This window comes from Oncorhynchus mykiss, chromosome 24, assembly GCF_013265735.2.
Source record: "Oncorhynchus mykiss isolate Arlee chromosome 24, USDA_OmykA_1.1, whole genome shotgun sequence".
Classification (NCBI taxonomy): domain Eukaryota; kingdom Metazoa; phylum Chordata; class Actinopteri; order Salmoniformes; family Salmonidae; genus Oncorhynchus; species Oncorhynchus mykiss.
This window is the reverse complement of record NC_048588.1, coordinates 13,593,942-13,613,404: the sequence shown is the minus strand read 5'-3', so window position 1 is coordinate 13,613,404 and position 19,463 is coordinate 13,593,942. Positions and strand designations below refer to the sequence as shown.

The following is a 19,463-nucleotide window of genomic DNA, read 5'->3' as shown; positions in this document are numbered from 1 at the left end:
AAGAGTTTGCTAAATTCATAAGCAAATCAGTCAGTGAGTTTTTCTCCACTAAAGGGCTTTATTACAGACAGAAATACCCCCCCCCCCCCCCCCCCCCCGACGATCCCGCAGGTGAAGAAGCCGGATCTGGAAGTCCTGGGGTGGTTACATGTGGTCTGCGGTCTTGGGGCCAGTTGGATGTACTGTGAGGTGGCCTATGGTAGAGACATGAACATTCAATTATCTGGCAACAGCTCTGGTAGACATTCCTGCAGTCAGCATGCCAATTGCACACTCCCTCATCTATGACTAGAGTGGCCTTTTATTTATAGCACAAGGTGCACCTGTGTAATGTCATGCCATTTAATCAGCTTCTTGATATGCCACACTTGTCAGGTGGATGGATTATCTTGACAAAGGATAAAATGCTCACGAACAGGGATGTAAACCCATATGTGCCAACATTTGACTGAAATGAGCTATTTGCGCGTATTAAACATTTCTTGAAACTTTTATTTCAGCTCATGAAACATGAGAGCAACACTTTACATGTTCATATTGTTGTTCAGTGTAGATAAATGGGTGTAGCCTTAGCCTATGATATACAATATATATGATTTATTATATGATTTTTACTGGTGTTCCTTCTCATGACTTATGTTTGAACAATAGACCAGCCTATTTATATGGGGGGCTATGAAAGTTATCATGCTATGCTGCCTGAAATCAACACCCTCAGCTAAATGGTTTTGTTGTGACGGAGCGCTGGTCTGGCATGTTGTGGCTTCAAAGATACTGTAACTGTATGATGTAACCCATTAACCATACAGGCCAGATGAGTACCCATGACCTACTGGTCTAAAACTGTCACTCTGATGCCATTTCCAGGAGAAGGTCACTCAAGAAGGAACACAGACCCCCCTACACCCTAAAAAGGACTTCCTGCTGAGTTTGATGGTCTGAAGCAGGTGACTCTCAGCAGTGCAATAGTAATAGAAGACACAGACTCTAACCTGAACCATCACCAGCTGAAAGCTGCGTAATGACTTGGGCATCTTACTAAAACGGGGGGCGAGGTCTTGCTGCAACCCTCTGTGTACATACAGTGCCTTGTGAAAGTATTCGGCCCCCTTGAACTTTGCGACCTTTTGCCACATTTCAGGCTTCATACATAAAGATATAAAACTGTATTTTTTTGTGAAGAATCAACAACAAGTGGGACACAATCATGAAGTGGAACGACATTTATTGGATATTTCAAACTTTTTTAACAAATCAAAAACTGAAAAGTGCAAAATTATTCAGCCCCTTTACTTTCAGTGCAGCAAACTCTCTCCAGAAGTTCAGTGAGGATCTCTGAATGATCCAATGTTGACCTAAATGACTAATGATGATAAATACAATCCACCTGTGTGTAATCAAGTCTCCGTATAAATGCACCTGCACTGTGATAGTCTCAGAGGTCCGTTAAAAGCGCAGAGAGCATCATGAAGAACAAGGAACACACCAGGCAGGTCCGAGATACTGTTGTGAAGAAGTTTAAAGCTGGATTTGGATACAAAAAGATTTCCCAAGCTTTAAACATCCCAAGGAGCACTGTGCAAGCGATAATATTGAAATGGAAGGAGTATCAGACCACTGCAAATCTACCAAGACCTGGCCGTCCCTCTAAACTTTCAGCTCATACTAGGAGAAGACTGATCAGAGATGCAGCCAAGAGGCCCATGATCACTCTGGATGAACTGCAGAGATCTACAGCTGAGGTGGGAAATTCTGTCCGTAGGACAACAATCAGTCGTATATTGCACAAATCTGGCCTTTATGGAAGAGTGGCAAGAAGAAAGCCATTTCTTAAAGATATCCATAAAAAGTGTTGTTTAAAGTTTGCCACAAGCCACCTGGGAGACACAAACATGTGGAAGAAGGTGCTCTGGTCAGATGAAACCAAAATTGAACTTTTTGGCAACAATGCAAAACGTTATGTTTGGTGTAAAAGCAACACAGCTGAACACACCATCCCCACTGTCAAACATGGTGGTGGCAGCATCATGGTTTGGGCCTGCTTTTCTTCAGCAGGGACAGGGAAGATGGTTAAAATTGATGGGAAGATGGATGGAGCCAAATACAGGACCATTCTGGAAGAAAACCTGATGGAGTCTGCAAAAGACCTGAGACTGGGACGGAGATTTGTCTTCCAACAAGACAATGATCCAAAACATAAAGCAAAATCTACAATGGAATGGTTCAAAAATAAACATATCCAGGTGTTAGAATGGCCAAGTCAAAGTCCAGACCTGAATCCAATCGAGAATCTGTGGAAAGAACTGAAAACTGCTGTTCACAAATGCTCTCCATCCAACCTCACTGAGCTCGAGCTGTTTTGCAAGGAGGAATGGGAAAAATTTCAGTCTCTCGATGTGCAAAACTGATAGAGACATACCCCAAGCGACTTACAGCTGTAATCGCAGCAAAAGGTGGCGCTACAAAGTATTAACTTAAGGGGGCTGAATAATTTTGCACGCCCAATTTTTCAGTTTTTGATTTGTTAAAGTTTGAAATATCCAATAAATGTTGTTCCACTTCATGATTGTGTCCCACTTGTTGTTGATTCTTCACAAAAAAATACAGTTTTATATCTTTATGTTTGAAGCCTGAAATGTGGCAAAAGGTCGCAAAGTTCAAGGGGGCCGAATACTTTCGCAAGGCACTGTAAGCCATTCAGATTTGCACCTTGCCTTTATAAGAGGGGATTCATCACAGCCAGAACTTACAGAACTTACAGAGCAGAGCACAAAGTAACTGCAGGCAGGGCAGGGCATTGCTGCACAGAGCTGAGGCAGCAACAATAACACAAGCCAGCCTTCTTCTCCAGACAACAGGGCCTGTGTTTGGGTTGAGCATGGGACTGCATGGGTCTAAGCATGCTCAACAGGCTCAGGTTGTGATGCTGGGCCTGGACGGCTCGGGGAAGTCCACCCTGCTGTACACGCTCAAGTACAGCGAGTAGAGATGCTGGAGACGGAAGCAAGGGGTCTGGGGTTGGCCATGTGGGACGTGGTAGGCCAGTAGAGGATGAGGCCCCACCGGAAGCACCACTGCCTGGGCACGGAGGTCCTGGTGTCTCTGGAGGAGGCAAAGGGCTCCATCAGGTAATACTTTTTTATTCATAGTAAAACTTTTTTATACAATTCAGCCAAATCCTGATGCATGAATGTAAATAAATGACAGGTCATATCCAGTTCTCTTTCTTGTCATATTGGGCCAATTGGGTATTGGGTACAATAATGTGTATACTGATCTTTTCACCCAACAGGTACTGAGGAGCGGGAGTCTAAAGAGCGTTCCTCTGGTGGTGCTGACCATTAAGCAGGACCTCAGCAAGCCCACAGGAGATCACCCACAGGTTGGACCTGAGCAAGGTGTGGGAATAAGGACTGGTTTGTCCAGCCGTGCTCCGGGAGGACTGGCTTGGGCCTGGAAGGCTTCAGAAGGGTTGCCTATCTGTTGAAGACTTCGCTAAAGCAGACTGAGGCGGATATAAATATATATTTTTATTTATTTAACCTTTATTTAATTAGGCAAGTCAGTTAAGAATAAATTCTTATTTACAATGACAGCCTACCCCGGGGAAAACTCTAACCAGGACGACACTGGGCCAATTGTGCGCCACTCTATGGGACTCCCAATCACGGCCGGTTGTGATACAACCTGGAACCGAACCAGGGTCTGTAGGTGCCGCCTTTAGAACTAAGTTGCAGTGCCTTAGAACGCTGCGACACTCGGGAGGATATAAAGAACACAATAAAACAACCGAAACCCAAAGCCATAACGATGATGACCGAGACAAAAGGACTGGGCTGCAGCTAAGACCAGTGACTAAAAAACTCTGGATGGGTATAATAATCTCCCTTGGATTATTTTGTATTCTTCTTCTTATGTTGAGCAGAGTAGGTTAAGATTCAGAATGCCCAGTGTTGGTTCATTCTGACCCACTCATACTTGAATATGGGAATAAGACTCTCCAGAACAAACTTGAGATCACAACGTATCTCACGCTGAAAGCTAGTATTTTGCACGTTTGCTGATTATTCAAGTGTGAATTTCTGCATTTTCTTGTCATTTTTTAAGTATACGGCAGCAGCTACTCTTCCTGGGGTCCAGCAAAATGAAGGCAGTTTGTACAATTTAAAAACATTACAATACATTCACAGATTTCACAACACACTGTGTGCCCTCAGGCCCCTACTCCACTACCACATATCTACAGTACTAAATCCATGTGTATGTGTGTGTATAGTGCGTATGTTATCGTGTGTGTGTGTGTATGCATGTGTCTGTGCTTAACTTTGTGTTGCTTCACAGTACCCGCTGTTCCATAAGGTGTTTTTTAATCTGTTTTTTAAATCTAATTTTACTGCTTGCATCAGTTACTTGATGTGGAATAGAGTTGCATGTAGGCTCTATGTAGTAATGTGAGCCTCCCATAGTCTGTTCTGGACTTGAGGACTGTGAAGAGACCTCTTGTGGCATGTCTTGTGGGGTATGAATGGGTGTCCAAGCTGTGTGCCAGTAGTTTAGACAGACAGCTCGGTGCATTCAACATGTCAATACCTCTCATAAATACAAGTGATGAAGTCAATCTCTCCTCCACTTTGAGCCAGGAGAGATTGACATGCATATGATTAACATTAGCTCTCTGTGTACATCCAAGGGCCAGCCGTGCTGCCCTGTTCTGAGGGCCAGCCGTGCTGCCCTGTTCTGAGCCAATTGCAATTTTCCTAAGTCCTTCTTTGTGGCACCTGACCACACGACTGAACAGTAGTCAAGGTGAGACAAAACTAGAGCATGTAGGACCTGCCTTGTTGATAATGTTGTTAAGAAGGTAGAGCAGCGCTTTATTATGGACAGACTTCTCCTCATCTTAGCTACTGTTTTATCAATATGTTTTGACCATGACAGTTTACAATCCAGGGTTACTCCAAGCAGTTTAGTCATCTCAATTTGCTCAATTTCCACATGATTTATTACAAGATTTAGTTGAGGTTTAGGGTTTAGTGAACGTTTTGTCCCAAATACAATGCTTTAAGTTTTAGAAATATTTAGGGCTAACTTATTCCTTGCCACCCACTTTGAAACTAACTTTAACTCGTTGTTAAGTGTCATTTCAGTCGCTGTGATTTAGAAATTACAAGTTTAGTAAAAGTAGTAGTCGGCCTATACCAAATACACTAATTGAGAGATCTCAAAATAGTGTGTAGGAGCTGTGGATTAGAATGATAAATATGTCCCAAAACAGTGCTTCCATAATGGTATGTCCCATACAGTTCAATTAGCTCTAACATCCAATTTAGTTTTAGTTCCGTGTTCAACCTTCTAGAATCTACATAAGTGGGACACATCATTATTTTGATAAAACTGGAGAACTTTGCACTTTAGACAACTTGGTATGCCCTGGAAATATTAATTAAGTGTTCCTGCAGGTATGTTGGCCTATACACTATGAAGCTCACTATAATGCACAACAGTTGTTTTATGTTGAAAACAACATATTTGATGGTATATATATATATATATATATATATCTATCTTACTTTCGTTAATTATAACAGTCATAGCTAACGTTAACTTACTGTAATGTTACTAGCTATGTGCTTGTAGCCTATTTTGAATGTTCATTCACATTGTTAACGTTAATGTATCAATTGATATAGATATGCAGTGTAATTTAGTATATCGTATGTTGTCCTTGTGTGTAATATTATAATTATAAAAAGATTGTGAAGTTAAATAACACTTTTGACATTGGCAGTTGGTGCCTAGCGACATTTGATTGTTGCCATAGTGATTACTATTGAAAGTTTCAGGCTCCAAAAGGCATTAAAACGTAACTTGATATGATTTACTGATGGGCACCGACATGGAAGAAGTCTATATCTATATTTCAGTATAGGACTAGTAACTATTTAGGCCTAACGCTTGACCAGAATGGACTCATTGACAGATCATAACGTTACTCAATCATGAGACTATAGAATAACTTTCATTCCCACTATTTGTAGAATTTATTGATGATAATAATCGGAGATACAGTGTGGTGGTCTGAACTACCACAGCGCAACCTAGTGAGGGTTTAATAGAATGATAACCTATTTCGCAAGACCAATGAGTGAGCAATAAGGGGAATTCCCCACCCTTCCACGCCAGAGCGAGGCTGTGCCTCTACCACCGGCATTCCCAGTATGCACCGCGGACAGACCAGCAAAAAATAGTCCGGTAACTGAAAGGCCTGAGAAAAAAAGAACTTGAAAGGGGTAGCTGCTAGCTAATTAATTTCTAACGGTGTTAAAACATAGCTAAAATTGCTAATATGGCTGACAACGAGAAACTAGACAACCAGCGGCTGAAGAATTTCAAGAACAAGGGTCGCGATTTGGAGGTAAAGTATCTGATTCCGTCGAGGGGTCCCTTTTCATATGCGCTATTTTGTGGCTTGGGGCTGCGCTGTGTGACGTCGTTTGTAATTTTCAGGATCTGGAACTTTGCACCCAGACCAAACCAGGCCTTATCTGATCGTCAAATCAAGTAATTTCTGTCAATCCACCCGACTTTCTGAACCTAAATAAAAGTAACCATCAACACGTTAATCGTCCCATGCTAACCAAACTAGCAATGACTTCAAGTTTCATCTAAGCTAGCTAGCTAACTACAGGCCGTGATAGCAAACACGCTGTTCGGGATAGCTAGATTTGCTATTCGACTGTCATCGGAAATGTAGTTAGGTACCTGTGTCAGAGAGCCCACCCAGTTTGGTATTGAGGTTTGGAATTGACATACCTAACCACATCTTTTCGGGGGATAATTTCATTAAACGAGATTCGTATCCCTTTCAAACAACGGCGCTAGTCAGCCATCTCAGTGGGTTGGATTAGTTAACGTTAGCTAGCCAGCTATAGTACCACCCCTCCCCGACTAACGTTCTACTTTGCTAGTTGACTAATTTATACGCAATTATCAGATGGTATACATCGTTAGTTATAGCAAAGTAAAATGTTGAAACTAGTGGGTACCGTTGGCCAACTTGGCTAACTAATGACCTCAAAATTACGCAGTAAGAACCTCAACTATACTAGCTAACGTTAGCTGGTCAGCTAAGTTAGCCACAATACTAAGTTTGTCACAGAACAAACTACGAATATAAAGTTCAAAGTGTCAAATGTAATGGTAAATGTTTACCTCATACTCGTTAGCAGCGTCCTTAACTACAAATCTTTAACCATTGTAATGGAGCAGGTCTCGATCCCTCGACCTTCTAGCCGAAGTCCAGCGCGCTATCGACTGTGCCCCAAAAGCATGCTCAAGCGGCAGAGTCGAAATCCGCGCTTATAAACCCAGGATCGTTACACTAGCTAGTTAGCCAGTACCCGTTGACGGTAGCTAGGCTAGTATCTAATATATATAGTATCTAGTATCTCATAACAACGGCGGAATTTAGCTGGTCAGTGCCCCTTTACAGGCCTTGGCACACCCATAACGTAAGTTATAAGCATTGTGAGGTAGATGGATGGATAGGCAACAAGTGTAGAGGAGTTTAACATTAGCGTTACATTATACTAACCAGTGTTTTTCCCCAAGTTTTGGAACACAACATCGGGAGTCAGTGTATTGGTTGGACTCCCTTAGTTGTAAATCGTTCTGGTGGGTGGCGACAGAAAATCAGTTTCCTGTCAACAAATGCAAATGTATAATCTCTAGGAACTCTATTTATTAGATATATTGTGAAATGTTACCCTCGCTATCAAATAAAAATCTTAATCTAACTTTTGACCGAACTGCACAATATTCATGCTGTGTAATGTGGTAGGATGTGTTGTGTGTGTGTGATCTAATGTCAGCTCACTGTCTCACTAAACAGTAGTATGGTGCTGTTCAGACAAAAGTTGGATTCAGACGTTTATTTGATAGCGAGGGACACATTTCACTTTTACATCTGGTATGTAGAGTTCCTAGAGATTATGCACATGCATTTGTTGACAGGGAATGTATTTTTTTTGTGAAGCAGGCTATATTGTGGTAGGGTTATTTTACACTCCGGGAGTCCAACCAATACAGACTCCTGATGTGTCCCAAAGCTAGTTTGCACCCCATCTGTAACGGTCTGGAGGAGGAGGGCGCCACACCAACACACAAGGCTTCTTCAACTTTGAAACATTTTCAGTTCAAACTAGTGGAAGCAACATGATTATAGGCAAGGGAAACAGATGATAGAGGAACACCTATACTAGCTAGGCCTATGTGTTATTGTGTTTCAGCTAGATGGTCAGGAAATCGTGTTGTCTTTGTATCGGTTTAACAAGAAGTGCCTGCCTCTTTTTAATTAAGTAATATGACTAGTTAACGGCAGAGGCATTGTTTGCGGTGGGAACAAGCATATTGCTTGAATAACAACTAATGTGCATGACTAGGCTAAATCACACCAATACATGATAAAGTGCTGAACTGTCTCCCACTTCACCGTGGAGAGGGAATATAAGAATTTTCTAAGAAGGAAATGGGTAGTGCCCTTCTAGACCGAAGGAAGAATTTAACTTCATCCGATCATGACAAATGGCCAAAGGCCAGTATGGGATGACAGCAAATTACTTAATGAGGCCTTGTCAAAAATGTAATGTCTGTCAATCAGGTGCTTAAAAATGGTCCCTTGTATTACCACCCAATATTAACATGAACCATAACATATAAAACACCAGCCCTGGAGCAGTTGAGATCTGTGGTAAGTCATTCTATGTAAATTGTGTCAGTGTCCTAATGTGAGTGTGAGCTGGTGATTTCAGGCATTGGTATGGCAGGCTGCTTCTATCACTGTGCCATCCATGGCTGTGGATGGAAACTAATGAAATTGGACTCTGAACAGCTCTAGGCATGAGTACACCGGATGCCGTCATCTCATCATATTGGGAGAATAAACATCTGATTTATGTTTTGGGCTTGGTTTGTGGAAGAATCAACAAACAATCAGGCACACAGTGTATATTTGGACTAATGTATGCGTTTCCTCCCCTATAGACGATGAGAAGACAGAGGACGGAGGTGGTGGTGGAACTCCGCAAGGTAATCATTCACTTTCTTTCCTTTAATCTGTCAGACAAGATACAAATGCATTTCAGTCAGGTTATCGAAGATGAGTTTAAAGGGATACTTCGGGATTTTGGCATTGTGGCCCTTTAACTGCTTCCCAAGAGTCCGATGAACTTGTGGATACCATTTTTATGTCTGTCTCCTGTCTGAAGGTAGTTTTACGAGCCAATGCTAACTAGTGTTAGCGCAATGACCTGAAGTCTATGGGTATCTGCTAGCATCCCGAAGTATCCGTTTAAAATTCCTGTTTAATAGTTGAGCCTGTTGCCATGCTGATGCATGTATGTTAAGACGGCTGTCTTTCCCTGCTCTATGCAGAACAAAAGGGACGAGCACCTTCTGAAGAGGAGAAACGTGCCCCACGAGGACATCTGTGAGGACTCTGATGCAGACGGAGACTTCAGATCGGTACGTGGCTCTGTTCAAATACTTTGAAAAGGCATCTTTCTGTCCTTCCTTGAAGTAATGACTGATGGGGATTGAGGTCTATGTTAAGACTGAGTTCCTTGAACTGTTAGCTAAAAATATCCACACGCAGTCCTAGTCAAATGGGAGGGGGCCTCTTGCCGTTGCAGTAAAAAAAAAAATAAAAAAAAAATAGGATGAATATCGACTGTAATGGGTTTTTTTTATACATTTTTTGTAACGATTTGTGACATACAAATTTTTATCCACTGACGTTCCTCGGGGACTGGTTAGTGTCTCCATAGATTCTGACTTATTTTTCCCGGTCAGGACTGCCTCTTAAGGCCTGACTAATTACCCTGAGGTGTGGCCACAGTGCAAACAAACACATGACAATACCCCTGGTCATGTTTGGCAAAATAAAATTGTTCCCTAACCAAGTACCTACTTTTATTTTGCAGCAAAACACCTCTCTTGAAGCAATAGTACAAGTAAGTGAATCTCACTTCCATGTTTGAAAAATGTCTTAGACACTGATTTCCTTCCCATGTATGTGATCCCCTGTGTGCTGTTGTTGCAGAATGCCACCAGTGATAACCAGGGAGTTCAGCTGAGTGCCGTGCAGGCTGCAAGGTAGGAACTCTATCCTCCTATACCCGGCTCTGCTGGTTGCCATGGTGATTCACACTCAAACATGGTCCCAAAAACCATCTCTAGAATGTTGTGCAGTTAATTGTTTCATGGTTTCCGGTGAGCATGCTGACTTAGTTCTGTGTCATTGTCACCGGTTTTGTGTAATCGTTGTGCGATTGTATTGCTATGTCGTGTCTGTACTCAACAGCTCAATGTCTACATTTCACATTCCTTTATTTTGTGTCAGTGTTTCAGTGTGTTATGGGTATCGTAAGTGCAAACGTGTGAAATAATAGCTTTTTCTCCCTGCAGGAAGCTGTTGTCTAGTGACCGTAACCCTCCCATAGATGACTTGATCAAGTCTGGCATTCTGCCCATCCTGGTGCACTGTCTGGACAGAGATGACAAGTAAGCAGGGCTTTACTTTGTTATAGATATTCTGTCTTACATAACACAACAGTGGTTGTGACCTAAGCATTGCTGCAGTGAATGTAAGCTAAGCATCACTGCACTGGCAACAGATCTTTTCAGATGATGATGAAAGTGCAAATGTTCGGATTTTCCCGAATCAGGTGTGAGGATTGTCAAAACCCTTGTATTACCATAACAACCCTTTCCATTTCTTGTTTCTTTATCTCTCCCCTCTCTTCCTCTCTACCCTTTTTTCTTTCTACCGCATCTTACTCCTGCCTCCAGTCCATCTCTACAGTTTGAAGCTGCCTGGGCTTTGACCAACATTGCCTCAGGAACCTCAGAGCAGACCCAGGCAGTGGTCCAGTCCAGTAAGTACCAGCTCTCAACCTTTGCGCTACCACTGCCAGCACTCTCTGGGGGCTAGGTGGGATTTTCGATCGTCATGCCTACCAAGTCTTGGATTTGTTGGTTATGTTACCTTGAGAAGTAGATTATTTGTGGTCTTTGGTGATTGAGTTAGCTATTGAATATTGAGAGTATTCCCTCTCCTGCAGATGCTGTGCCACTGTTCCTTAGGCTGCTGCACTCTCCTCACCAGAACGTGTGTGAACAGGCGGTCTGGGCCCTGGGCAACATCATAGGTGAGTCTGGATCCTTCACTATGGGACACTAACAATGGAGGCTGATTTTTAGGAATGGCTCAGGGATTCTCTGATGTTTGTCTTGAGGCATTATCGGTGAGTGTTTGTGACACCGTCTGTTCTGTGTCTGTTCGTAGGCGACGGTCCCCAGTGCAGGGACTATGTGATCAGTCTTGGTGTGGTGAAGCCCCTGCTGTCCTTCATCAGCCCCTCTATCCCCATCACCTTCCTCCGTAACGTCACCTGGGTCATGGTCAACCTCTGCCGCCACAAGGACCCACCACCACCCATGGAGACCATCCAGGAGGTAAGAGAGGGAGTGTGTTTGCCACCTGAGTTATGGTCAATCTGTCCTAGCAAAATTACCTGAGGACACTGTCCAGGAGTTACTGGCTCTGTTTGTTTGTCTCTGAATCTCTGTCGGTCAGTATGTTGTTGAATCTGAGCATTATTTACAGTAGTGTACAGTGTCTGTGTGTGCCCCTGGGGTATATGTATCCATCTGTCTGTCCTCCTAGCTCCTGCTGTACATTCCTGTTTCCTGCCAATGTCACTCTCCCCTCATGTGAGAGATGGAGGAATTGATCAGTAGTTGGCTGGTTGTCAGTGGGATGAATGGAGGGAGGGAGAGAGCAGGATTAGTCAGTACCCAGCAGGTAAGCTGGGGAAATGAGGGCTGATTTAGTGCTCAGAGAGGCATGTCTGTGGAAGAGGCACCACTGCTGAATAATACTGGACCATGTCTCTAAACTGCCATAAGCCCCTTAGAAAAAAGGCGTGGGAAATTGTGATCCTTAACGGAAAACAATCGCAGTGCATTTATCACAAAACATTATTTTCAGTGTTATAGCCTAACTAGATGATGGGCTATAAAGGCTCTCCCCTTCGACCTCCTCCCTCCGCTGACCTCACTCAAGCCATGAACTTTCTCAACCTTCAGTTTTTTGTCCGTCGTTCAACTCATGATGATTTAATGTTGTTTTTAAATTGCTTGTTTTGTTGTTGCTTTAAATCCGTTTGAGATTTCTGTATGTACTGGAGGTAGACTCTGTGATATGAAGTAGATGCAGAAAGTAAACAGCAGTGTGTCAATTTTAGCTTGAGGCTCAACTTCTCCACTGTTTTGGTGCCCGAGCTACCACCCTGTGAATGGCGTGAAGTGAACCCACGCAGATACTGTGTGTGGCTGTCAGAGAGCGAAGTGTTCCATCTCAATATCCTAATCTATTCAGTGATGATAGGCCCTGCTTTACTGAAGTTGCGAGACATGGCAAGCCCCACACATTGTGAGATACAGCTTGCTGATAGATGAGCCTAGTGCATGGTTCTGACTCTGTCTGCCTGTTGGCTGACCTGCCTAAACTGTGCCCCTCCCCTTTCTTTCCATCCCTCGCTAGCTCTTGTTTGTGTCCTCGGAAATACAGCAACTAATAAGTCCAAAAATACTGAATCTTAGGAGTCGATTTCCTAGTGGACTCTAATCTTGACACTCGGAAATGGGAGTCAACGTACAAGGAGTTGGAATCAATTATTTTGGAGTTGACTCGCCACCACTACGTCGTCATCGTTAACAGTTGGGAAAATGTCAGCGAAAGGCAAGCAACAGCAGTTGAAGTCGGAAGTTTACATACACTTAGGTTGGAGTCATTAAAACTCATTTTTCAACCACTCCACAAATATCTTGTTAACAAACTATAGTTTTGGCAAGTCGGTTAGGACATCTACATTGTGCATGACAAGTAATTTTTCCAACAATTGTTTACAGATGGATTATTTCACTTACAATTCACAATTCCAGTGGGTCAGAAGTTTACATACACTAAATTGACATGGCTTTAGAAGCTTCTGATAGGCTAATTGACATCATTTGAGTCAATTGGAGGTGTACCTATGGATATATTTCAAGACCTACCTTCAAACTCAGTGCCTCTTTGCTTGACATCATGGTAAAATCAAAAGAAACCAGCCCAAAAATTGTAGACCTCCACAAGTCTGGTTCATCCTTGGGAGCAATTTCCAAATGCCTGAAGGTACCACGTTCATCTGTACAAACAATAGTACGCAAGTATAAACACCATGGAACCATGCAGCCGTCATACCGCTCAGGAAGGAGACGCCTTCTGTCTCCTAGAGATGAACGTACTTTGGTGCGAAAAGTGCAAATCAATCCCAGAACAACAGCAAAGGACCTTGTGAAGATGCTGGAGGAAACAGGTACAGAAGTATCTATATCCACAGTAAAACCAGTCCTATATCAACATAACCTGAAAGGCCACACAGCAAGGAAGAAGCCACAGCTCCAAAACCGCCATAAAAAAAGCCAGACTACGGTTTGCAACTGCACATGGGGACAAAGATCATACTATTTGGAGAAATGTCCTCTGGTCTGATGAAACAAAAATATAATTGTTTGTCCATAATGACCATCGTTATATTTGGTGGGAAAGGGTGAGTCTTGCAAGCTGAAGAACATACATCCCAACTGTGAAGCACGGGGGTGGCAGCATCATGTTGTGGGAGTGCTTTGCTGCAGGAGGGACTGGTGCACTTCACAAAATGGATGGCATAGTGAGGATGGAAAACTGTGGATATATTGAAGCAACATCTCAAGACATCAGTCAGGAAGTTAGCTTGGTTGCAAATGTGTCTTCCAAATGGACAATGACCCCAAGCATACTTCCAAAGTTGTAGCAAAAAGGTCAACAAAGTCAAGTTATTGGAGTGGCCATCACAAAGCCCTGACCTAAATCCTATAGAAAATTTGTGGGCAGAACTGAAAAAGCATGTGCGAGCAAGGAGGCCTACAAACCTGACTCGGTTACACCAGCTCTGTCAGGAGGAATGGGCCAAAATTCACCCAACTTATTGCGGGAAGCTTGTGGAAGGCTACCCAAAACATTTGACCCAAGTTAAACAATTTAAAGGCAATGCTACCAAATACTAATTGACGGTATGTAAACTTCTGACCCACTGGGAATGTGATGAAAGAAATAAAAGTTGAAATACATCATCCTCTGCTATTATTCTGACATTTCACATTCTTAAAATGAAGTGGTGATCCTAACTGACCCAAGACATTTTTACTAGGATTAAATGTCAGGAATTGTGAAACTGAGTTTAAATGTATTTGGCTAAGGTGTATGTAAACTTCCAACTTTGACAAGTTAAATGAGAAGTGAAGGCCAACTTTCTGAGAGGTACAGTAATGGTAGTACAGGTGCAATGCTAACCATCTGAAGGGGATGCTCTGAAAACCGTTGCTGGCAGCAGCAAAGCCGCATTGTGAATTCACAGGGCTGTTTTAATAATTGTCCAGTTGTCACATCCATAGTGGGAATATCCTATTCCTGTCATTTTGTTGGCATCTCCCTCATTGACTATCTTGCTCTCTCTCTCTCCTTTTTTCCTCTCTCAGATTCTTCCAGCTCTCTGTGTGCTGATCCACCACACTGATGTTAATGTGAGTATTCCTGATTCCATGATGGTATCCAGAAAGAGACAACCCGAATAGTAAACATTGATAATATTGATTTTTTTCTCCCCATTTAATAGCCACAAACAGATATTGGTATATGATCCATGTGTTGATGAATGAGTGAATATTTGGTTTTTGGGACCTTTGACCCCTGTAGATCCTGGTGGACACGGTGTGGGCTCTGTCCTACCTGACAGACGCTGGCAACGAGCAGATTCAGATGGTCATCGACTCGGGCATCGTTCCCAACCTGGTGCCCCTGCTTAGCCACCAGGAGGTCAAAGTCCAGGTACGGAGACACAGATCTAGGATCAGCTTATCCCCCCCAAATCCCATCGTTAACTACAAAACTGTCCGTAGAGCAGCATCTAGGAGCAGCTTCATCCTACTAAGTGGGGCTCAGGAAGACCGATGCACACCAAATGGAATGGTTGCTTTTGTAAGGCCTGAGCCTTTGCCCTACCATAGCTGTTTTTACAGATGTGATGGAATCAGATGGGTGTGTAAGCAATATGGAGGTGGCTTCTCTATGCTCATTAGAATGATGGGTAGAGCGTCATATTACTTATCCATATCAGTTTCCTTCAGGTCTGCAAACACTGACGGTCGTGGCTAGGGGTGGTCAAGTACTTGGAGACCTGTGCACTGTGGTGGCAAGATGAAGTTATGTTTGGGGGGAAGGGCAAGTGTTAGGAAAAGAGCTCTTGTCCTGAGCTGCGGTGTTTTGACTGGAGACTGATTCCTGTCTGGCCTGTTGGGGGTGGGGAGGGGGGGTGTGTAAGACAGTTACTATGGTGGAGTAGGTAATTGGCCCTAGATGATACTGCTCAGGACTTGAATGGGTCTTACTCCTGGCCATGATCCCCAGTCTGGTGCTTACTGTGCTGATATTCATACTCAAGTCATTCTTTGGGTGGCGGTTGCATTTATTGGTTGGTTTGCTTACTATAGTTTGTTGCATGAATGTTCATTGATGCTTGGAGTTGTTTGCATTGACTGTTATGTGAAACTTCGATTGTGTGTGTGTTTTTCTAGACTGCTGCTCTGCGGGCGGTGGGCAACATAGTGACTGGAACAGATGAACAGACCCAGGTGGTGCTCAACTGTGACGCCCTGGGACACTTCCCCTCTCTCCTCACACACCCCAAGGAGAAGATCAACAAGGTAACACACACCGTAAAACATCCACTCCGCACTGCTTCACCTTGCCACAGCATAGTAGGTGTGTCAGTGGGACTGATCATGCTAGACGTGATGATATCAGAGACATGGTGCTAGTGTGAATGTGGATACAACTATTAGTTAGGTACTCGCATCATGGAAGACCTGGATCAAGAAGCTGATGAAAATTGCAGTTTAAGTAGATTTTGGGGTGGTCTGGGATAGTGGGTAGAGTATGAGATGTGAGTGTGTGTGTAGTATTTCTGGGTGGAGGATAGTGGGCGTTGAAGACCCATTGGTCTCTGCTGATATCGGAGTGCATCTGAGGCCTGTCACTCAGAGGTCCCTCCCTCAGTGACTGAGCCAATGATTAGGGCCTCACGACCGCCCCTGCCCCGCCTCCAGCACCCCTCAGCTCTGAGCAGGCCCCTGGAGTCTGATCTAGCTCAGTCCTCACTCCTTTGAATTCCACATAGGAACTAATCACCATGTCTGCAGTCCTCCTGACACATGCACACACTGACTGCTTATTCAGTCTCTGTAAGCCCTGGCTCTATCACACAACACTTGAAGGAGTAGTCAGACTGAGTACTGCTGTTCTCCCATCCTGCAGGAGGCAGTGTGGTTCCTGTCCAACATCACAGCAGGCAACCAGCAGCAGGTGCAGGCCGTCATCGACGCCAACCTGGTACCCATGATCATCCACCTTCTGGACAAGGTCTGTCATCACTTTCACGGCTTCATTCATCACTTCATCAGTGCTTTCTGTCACACAAAATGACAAATTAATACAAATGTTTTTGCAGGGAGACTTTGGAACACAGAAAGAAGCAGCCTGGGCCATCAGCAACCTGACAATTAGCGGGAGGAAGGACCAGGTGAGCTCAACTGAGGCCTACCTGCTTTACCACATACCTCACCTGACATCCAGACATACACTCAAATTGCCACTTTGTAAAAATGTATTTTGTAAACCCTAAAGCTGACCCTTCTCCTCCGGTCCTGTAGGTGGCGTACCTGATCCAGCAGCAGGTGATCCCTCCCTTCTGTAACCTGCTGACAGTGAAGGATGCTCAGGTGGTGCAGGTGGTCCTGGACGGACTCAGCAACATCCTCAAGATGGCCGACGACGAGGCCGAGACCATCGCCAACCTCATCGAGGAGTGTGGAGGTGAGTGCCCAGCCCACAGTTACCTTTCAAACAAACAGTAGGTAGGAACAATTATGTTGAAGTATAGTGTTTGTATCTCAGTGGCTGTGTAGATTTGACTTGAACCATCTCTCTTTCCTGCCCCTCAGGTCTGGAAAAGGTGGAGCAGCTCCAGAATCATGAGAATGAAGACATCTATAAACTGGCGTATGAAATTATTGATCAGTTCTTCTCATCTGATGATGTAAGTCAGTTCACTGATATGGTCATGTCTTGGTTGGGGAAGGTACTCTATACTCCATTGTGGGGAATGTCTTATTGGTACAGATTAACTTATTGTCTGATGTTCAGATTGACGAAGACTCCAGCCTGGTTCCGGAGGCGATCCAGGGGGGAACGTACAGCTTCAATTCCTCCACCAACGTGCCAACAGAGGGGTTCCAGTTCTAGAAGGCATCTCGGGAGTCTGGAGTTTTGTTCGCGATGCAGCACTCTGTTCAACATAAAACAAATTAGGAGAAAAAGAGAGCGAAAGAGTGTGAGAGAAATTAGATCCATTGTGCTTGGCTCGTGGGATCCATGGCTGCATCTTATCTGAGAATGTGTGGATTTCGTTTGGCATTCCGGGGGAACCAGCCCAAATGAAGTTTGAGATGGCGAGTGGGTGCGAGTGAGTGAGTGGCTACATGTTGCAAAAAACAAACATCTACATCGAATGCGTTGAGACACGCCAAGTAACTTCCATGTTATTGGAGCTGTCGACTAAAACGGAAAACTACTACAATGACAACAAAAATGCGGTGTCAGCCCGGGGAGAACCAAATACATCAAAATCAAGAAATTGAGGCAACAAATCACAAAAACACAAAAGGAAAACCAACAAAACAAGCATAAGATGAACCATATGACAATTCTGCGGTCCTCCGACCGGAGGGGGCACCACCTGTGCGCCCATCCCCAAATCGGCCACGCCATCAGACGTGTGTGAATGGACCCATTGTGTATGAATGTCTGGACTCAGTGCTGAGGAGCCAGGTTCATCTCCTCCAACCAGAGGCCCTCGATGGGGCATCCCCCCCCCCCCCCCCCCCCCCCCGCGGAGGTGGGCAGGGCCAGAGTCCAGCTGCGCTTGTGCGAGAGAATGGACGAGTGGTGTGTGTGTGCGCGTGTCTGGAGAGTGCAAGAAGACTGGATGTGAACGCATGCAGAGAGAAAAAAATACATAAGAGTAACAAAACCGAGAAGCGCAACCGAAGGAAAATACCAGAAGAAATTCTGCCTTAAGAGGCAGATACAAATCCCTGAAAAGAAGAACTTTGAAAAAAAAAAAGACATCATCATAAGGGTTTTGATTGTTAAGTTAGTATTAATTAACACTGGACAATGCTTTTGGCAGGTGGAGCAGTGGGTGCATTGTATTCAGATGCATTTGGTGGCTTTTCTTTTTGCATCCAGTGTACAATTTTTTTTCTTTTTTTTTTCCTGCTTTTACTTTCATTGCTTATGGTGATAAGGATCATATTCCACCTTCCCACAATAACCATACCTTTGCACCAGATATGGGGTTGATGCTGTGAAATTCTGACATGACTATTGTCAACCAAATGACTTATATACTCCCCTAGCATGATTTGATGTTTTTTTCTTTCTCTTGAAGCAAAAATCACTGCTTTGCAGTATTGTTGCCATAGCTTTGAGCTTTGACTTAACATAAGGGGGAATGAAAAATGGCAGTTATGTAACATCGATTCATAACCTTTGCATGTACTAAACTATAGCACAGTTAATTACAACTTTTTTTAGTTTCTTTAGGCTGTTTACACAGTGTCATTTAAACATTTTTGTAAACTGTGCTGTTTTAAATGTTACATGTCTCCCCCTCCCCTACTGACCTAAATTTCTGATTTGAAGATTAAATCTGAACAGTTTTGCACATGTACTGCAGAGTGAGAGGCCTGAAGTTGTTCAGAAGGTGTGGTTAGACTCAAAATCATACCTGCTAACACCAACAATATGCATCATCCAACCACAATCTTTGTTTTATATTCAGTTGTAGCCATGATAAACTCATGTTGAGCCATTTTAGTGAGTGAGAAACTTTTAAGGGGGGCAATAATTGTTTTGCCTCTGATGTTGAGGCACCCCTGAGTTGGGGAAAGGTAAGTATCGGGGATTGGACCCCCAAGCCTCGACAAGGTGTCTCAATGATACATGTTGAGCCTTATTCCTTAATCTAAAACTCATGAACAAGTTTGCAGTACCTCCCAACCCCTTGCTCCTTCCCCCTCTTTACCATTAGGTGCACCATCTTCCCCTTCTGTTGAACATAGTTTTTTTTTTTTAGCAGCAGCAGCATTCCTTGTTAGCAAAGATGTGGTTTCAAAAAAAAATGGAATGGAAGAAGGTGGTTATCCTGTTGAGTTAGATCTACAGGCTAGGTTGTCTTCAAGAAAATAAATAGTGAAACCTA

At 43.6% G+C, this 19,463-nt stretch overlaps 1 protein-coding gene and 1 long non-coding RNA gene across 2 annotated transcripts; one reads left to right on the top strand and one right to left on the bottom strand.

Moving 5' to 3' along the window:
• Positions 1–133: 133 nt before the first annotated feature.
• LOC110503797 lies at positions 134–7,750 on the bottom strand. Its single transcript, XR_005039324.1, has 3 exons — positions 7,213–7,750; positions 2,760–3,102; positions 134–194 (listed from the first exon to the last, which is right to left on the bottom strand). It is a non-coding gene; the product is annotated as an uncharacterized LOC110503797 (long non-coding RNA).
• kpna4 (karyopherin alpha 4 (importin alpha 3)) lies at positions 6,194–19,463 on the top strand. The gene is made up of 17 exons (XM_021582332.2): positions 6,194–6,415; positions 9,043–9,087; positions 9,433–9,522; positions 9,981–10,010; positions 10,100–10,152; positions 10,465–10,560; positions 10,849–10,934; positions 11,121–11,207; positions 11,345–11,514; positions 14,623–14,667; positions 14,840–14,971; positions 15,718–15,846; positions 16,457–16,561; positions 16,650–16,721; positions 16,852–17,014; positions 17,143–17,237; positions 17,345–19,463. Exons 1-17 carry the CDS (start codon positions 6,347–6,349, stop codon positions 17,441–17,443), a joined length of 1,566 nt encoding a protein of 521 aa, XP_021438007.2. The 5' UTR covers positions 6,194–6,346; the 3' UTR covers positions 17,444–19,463.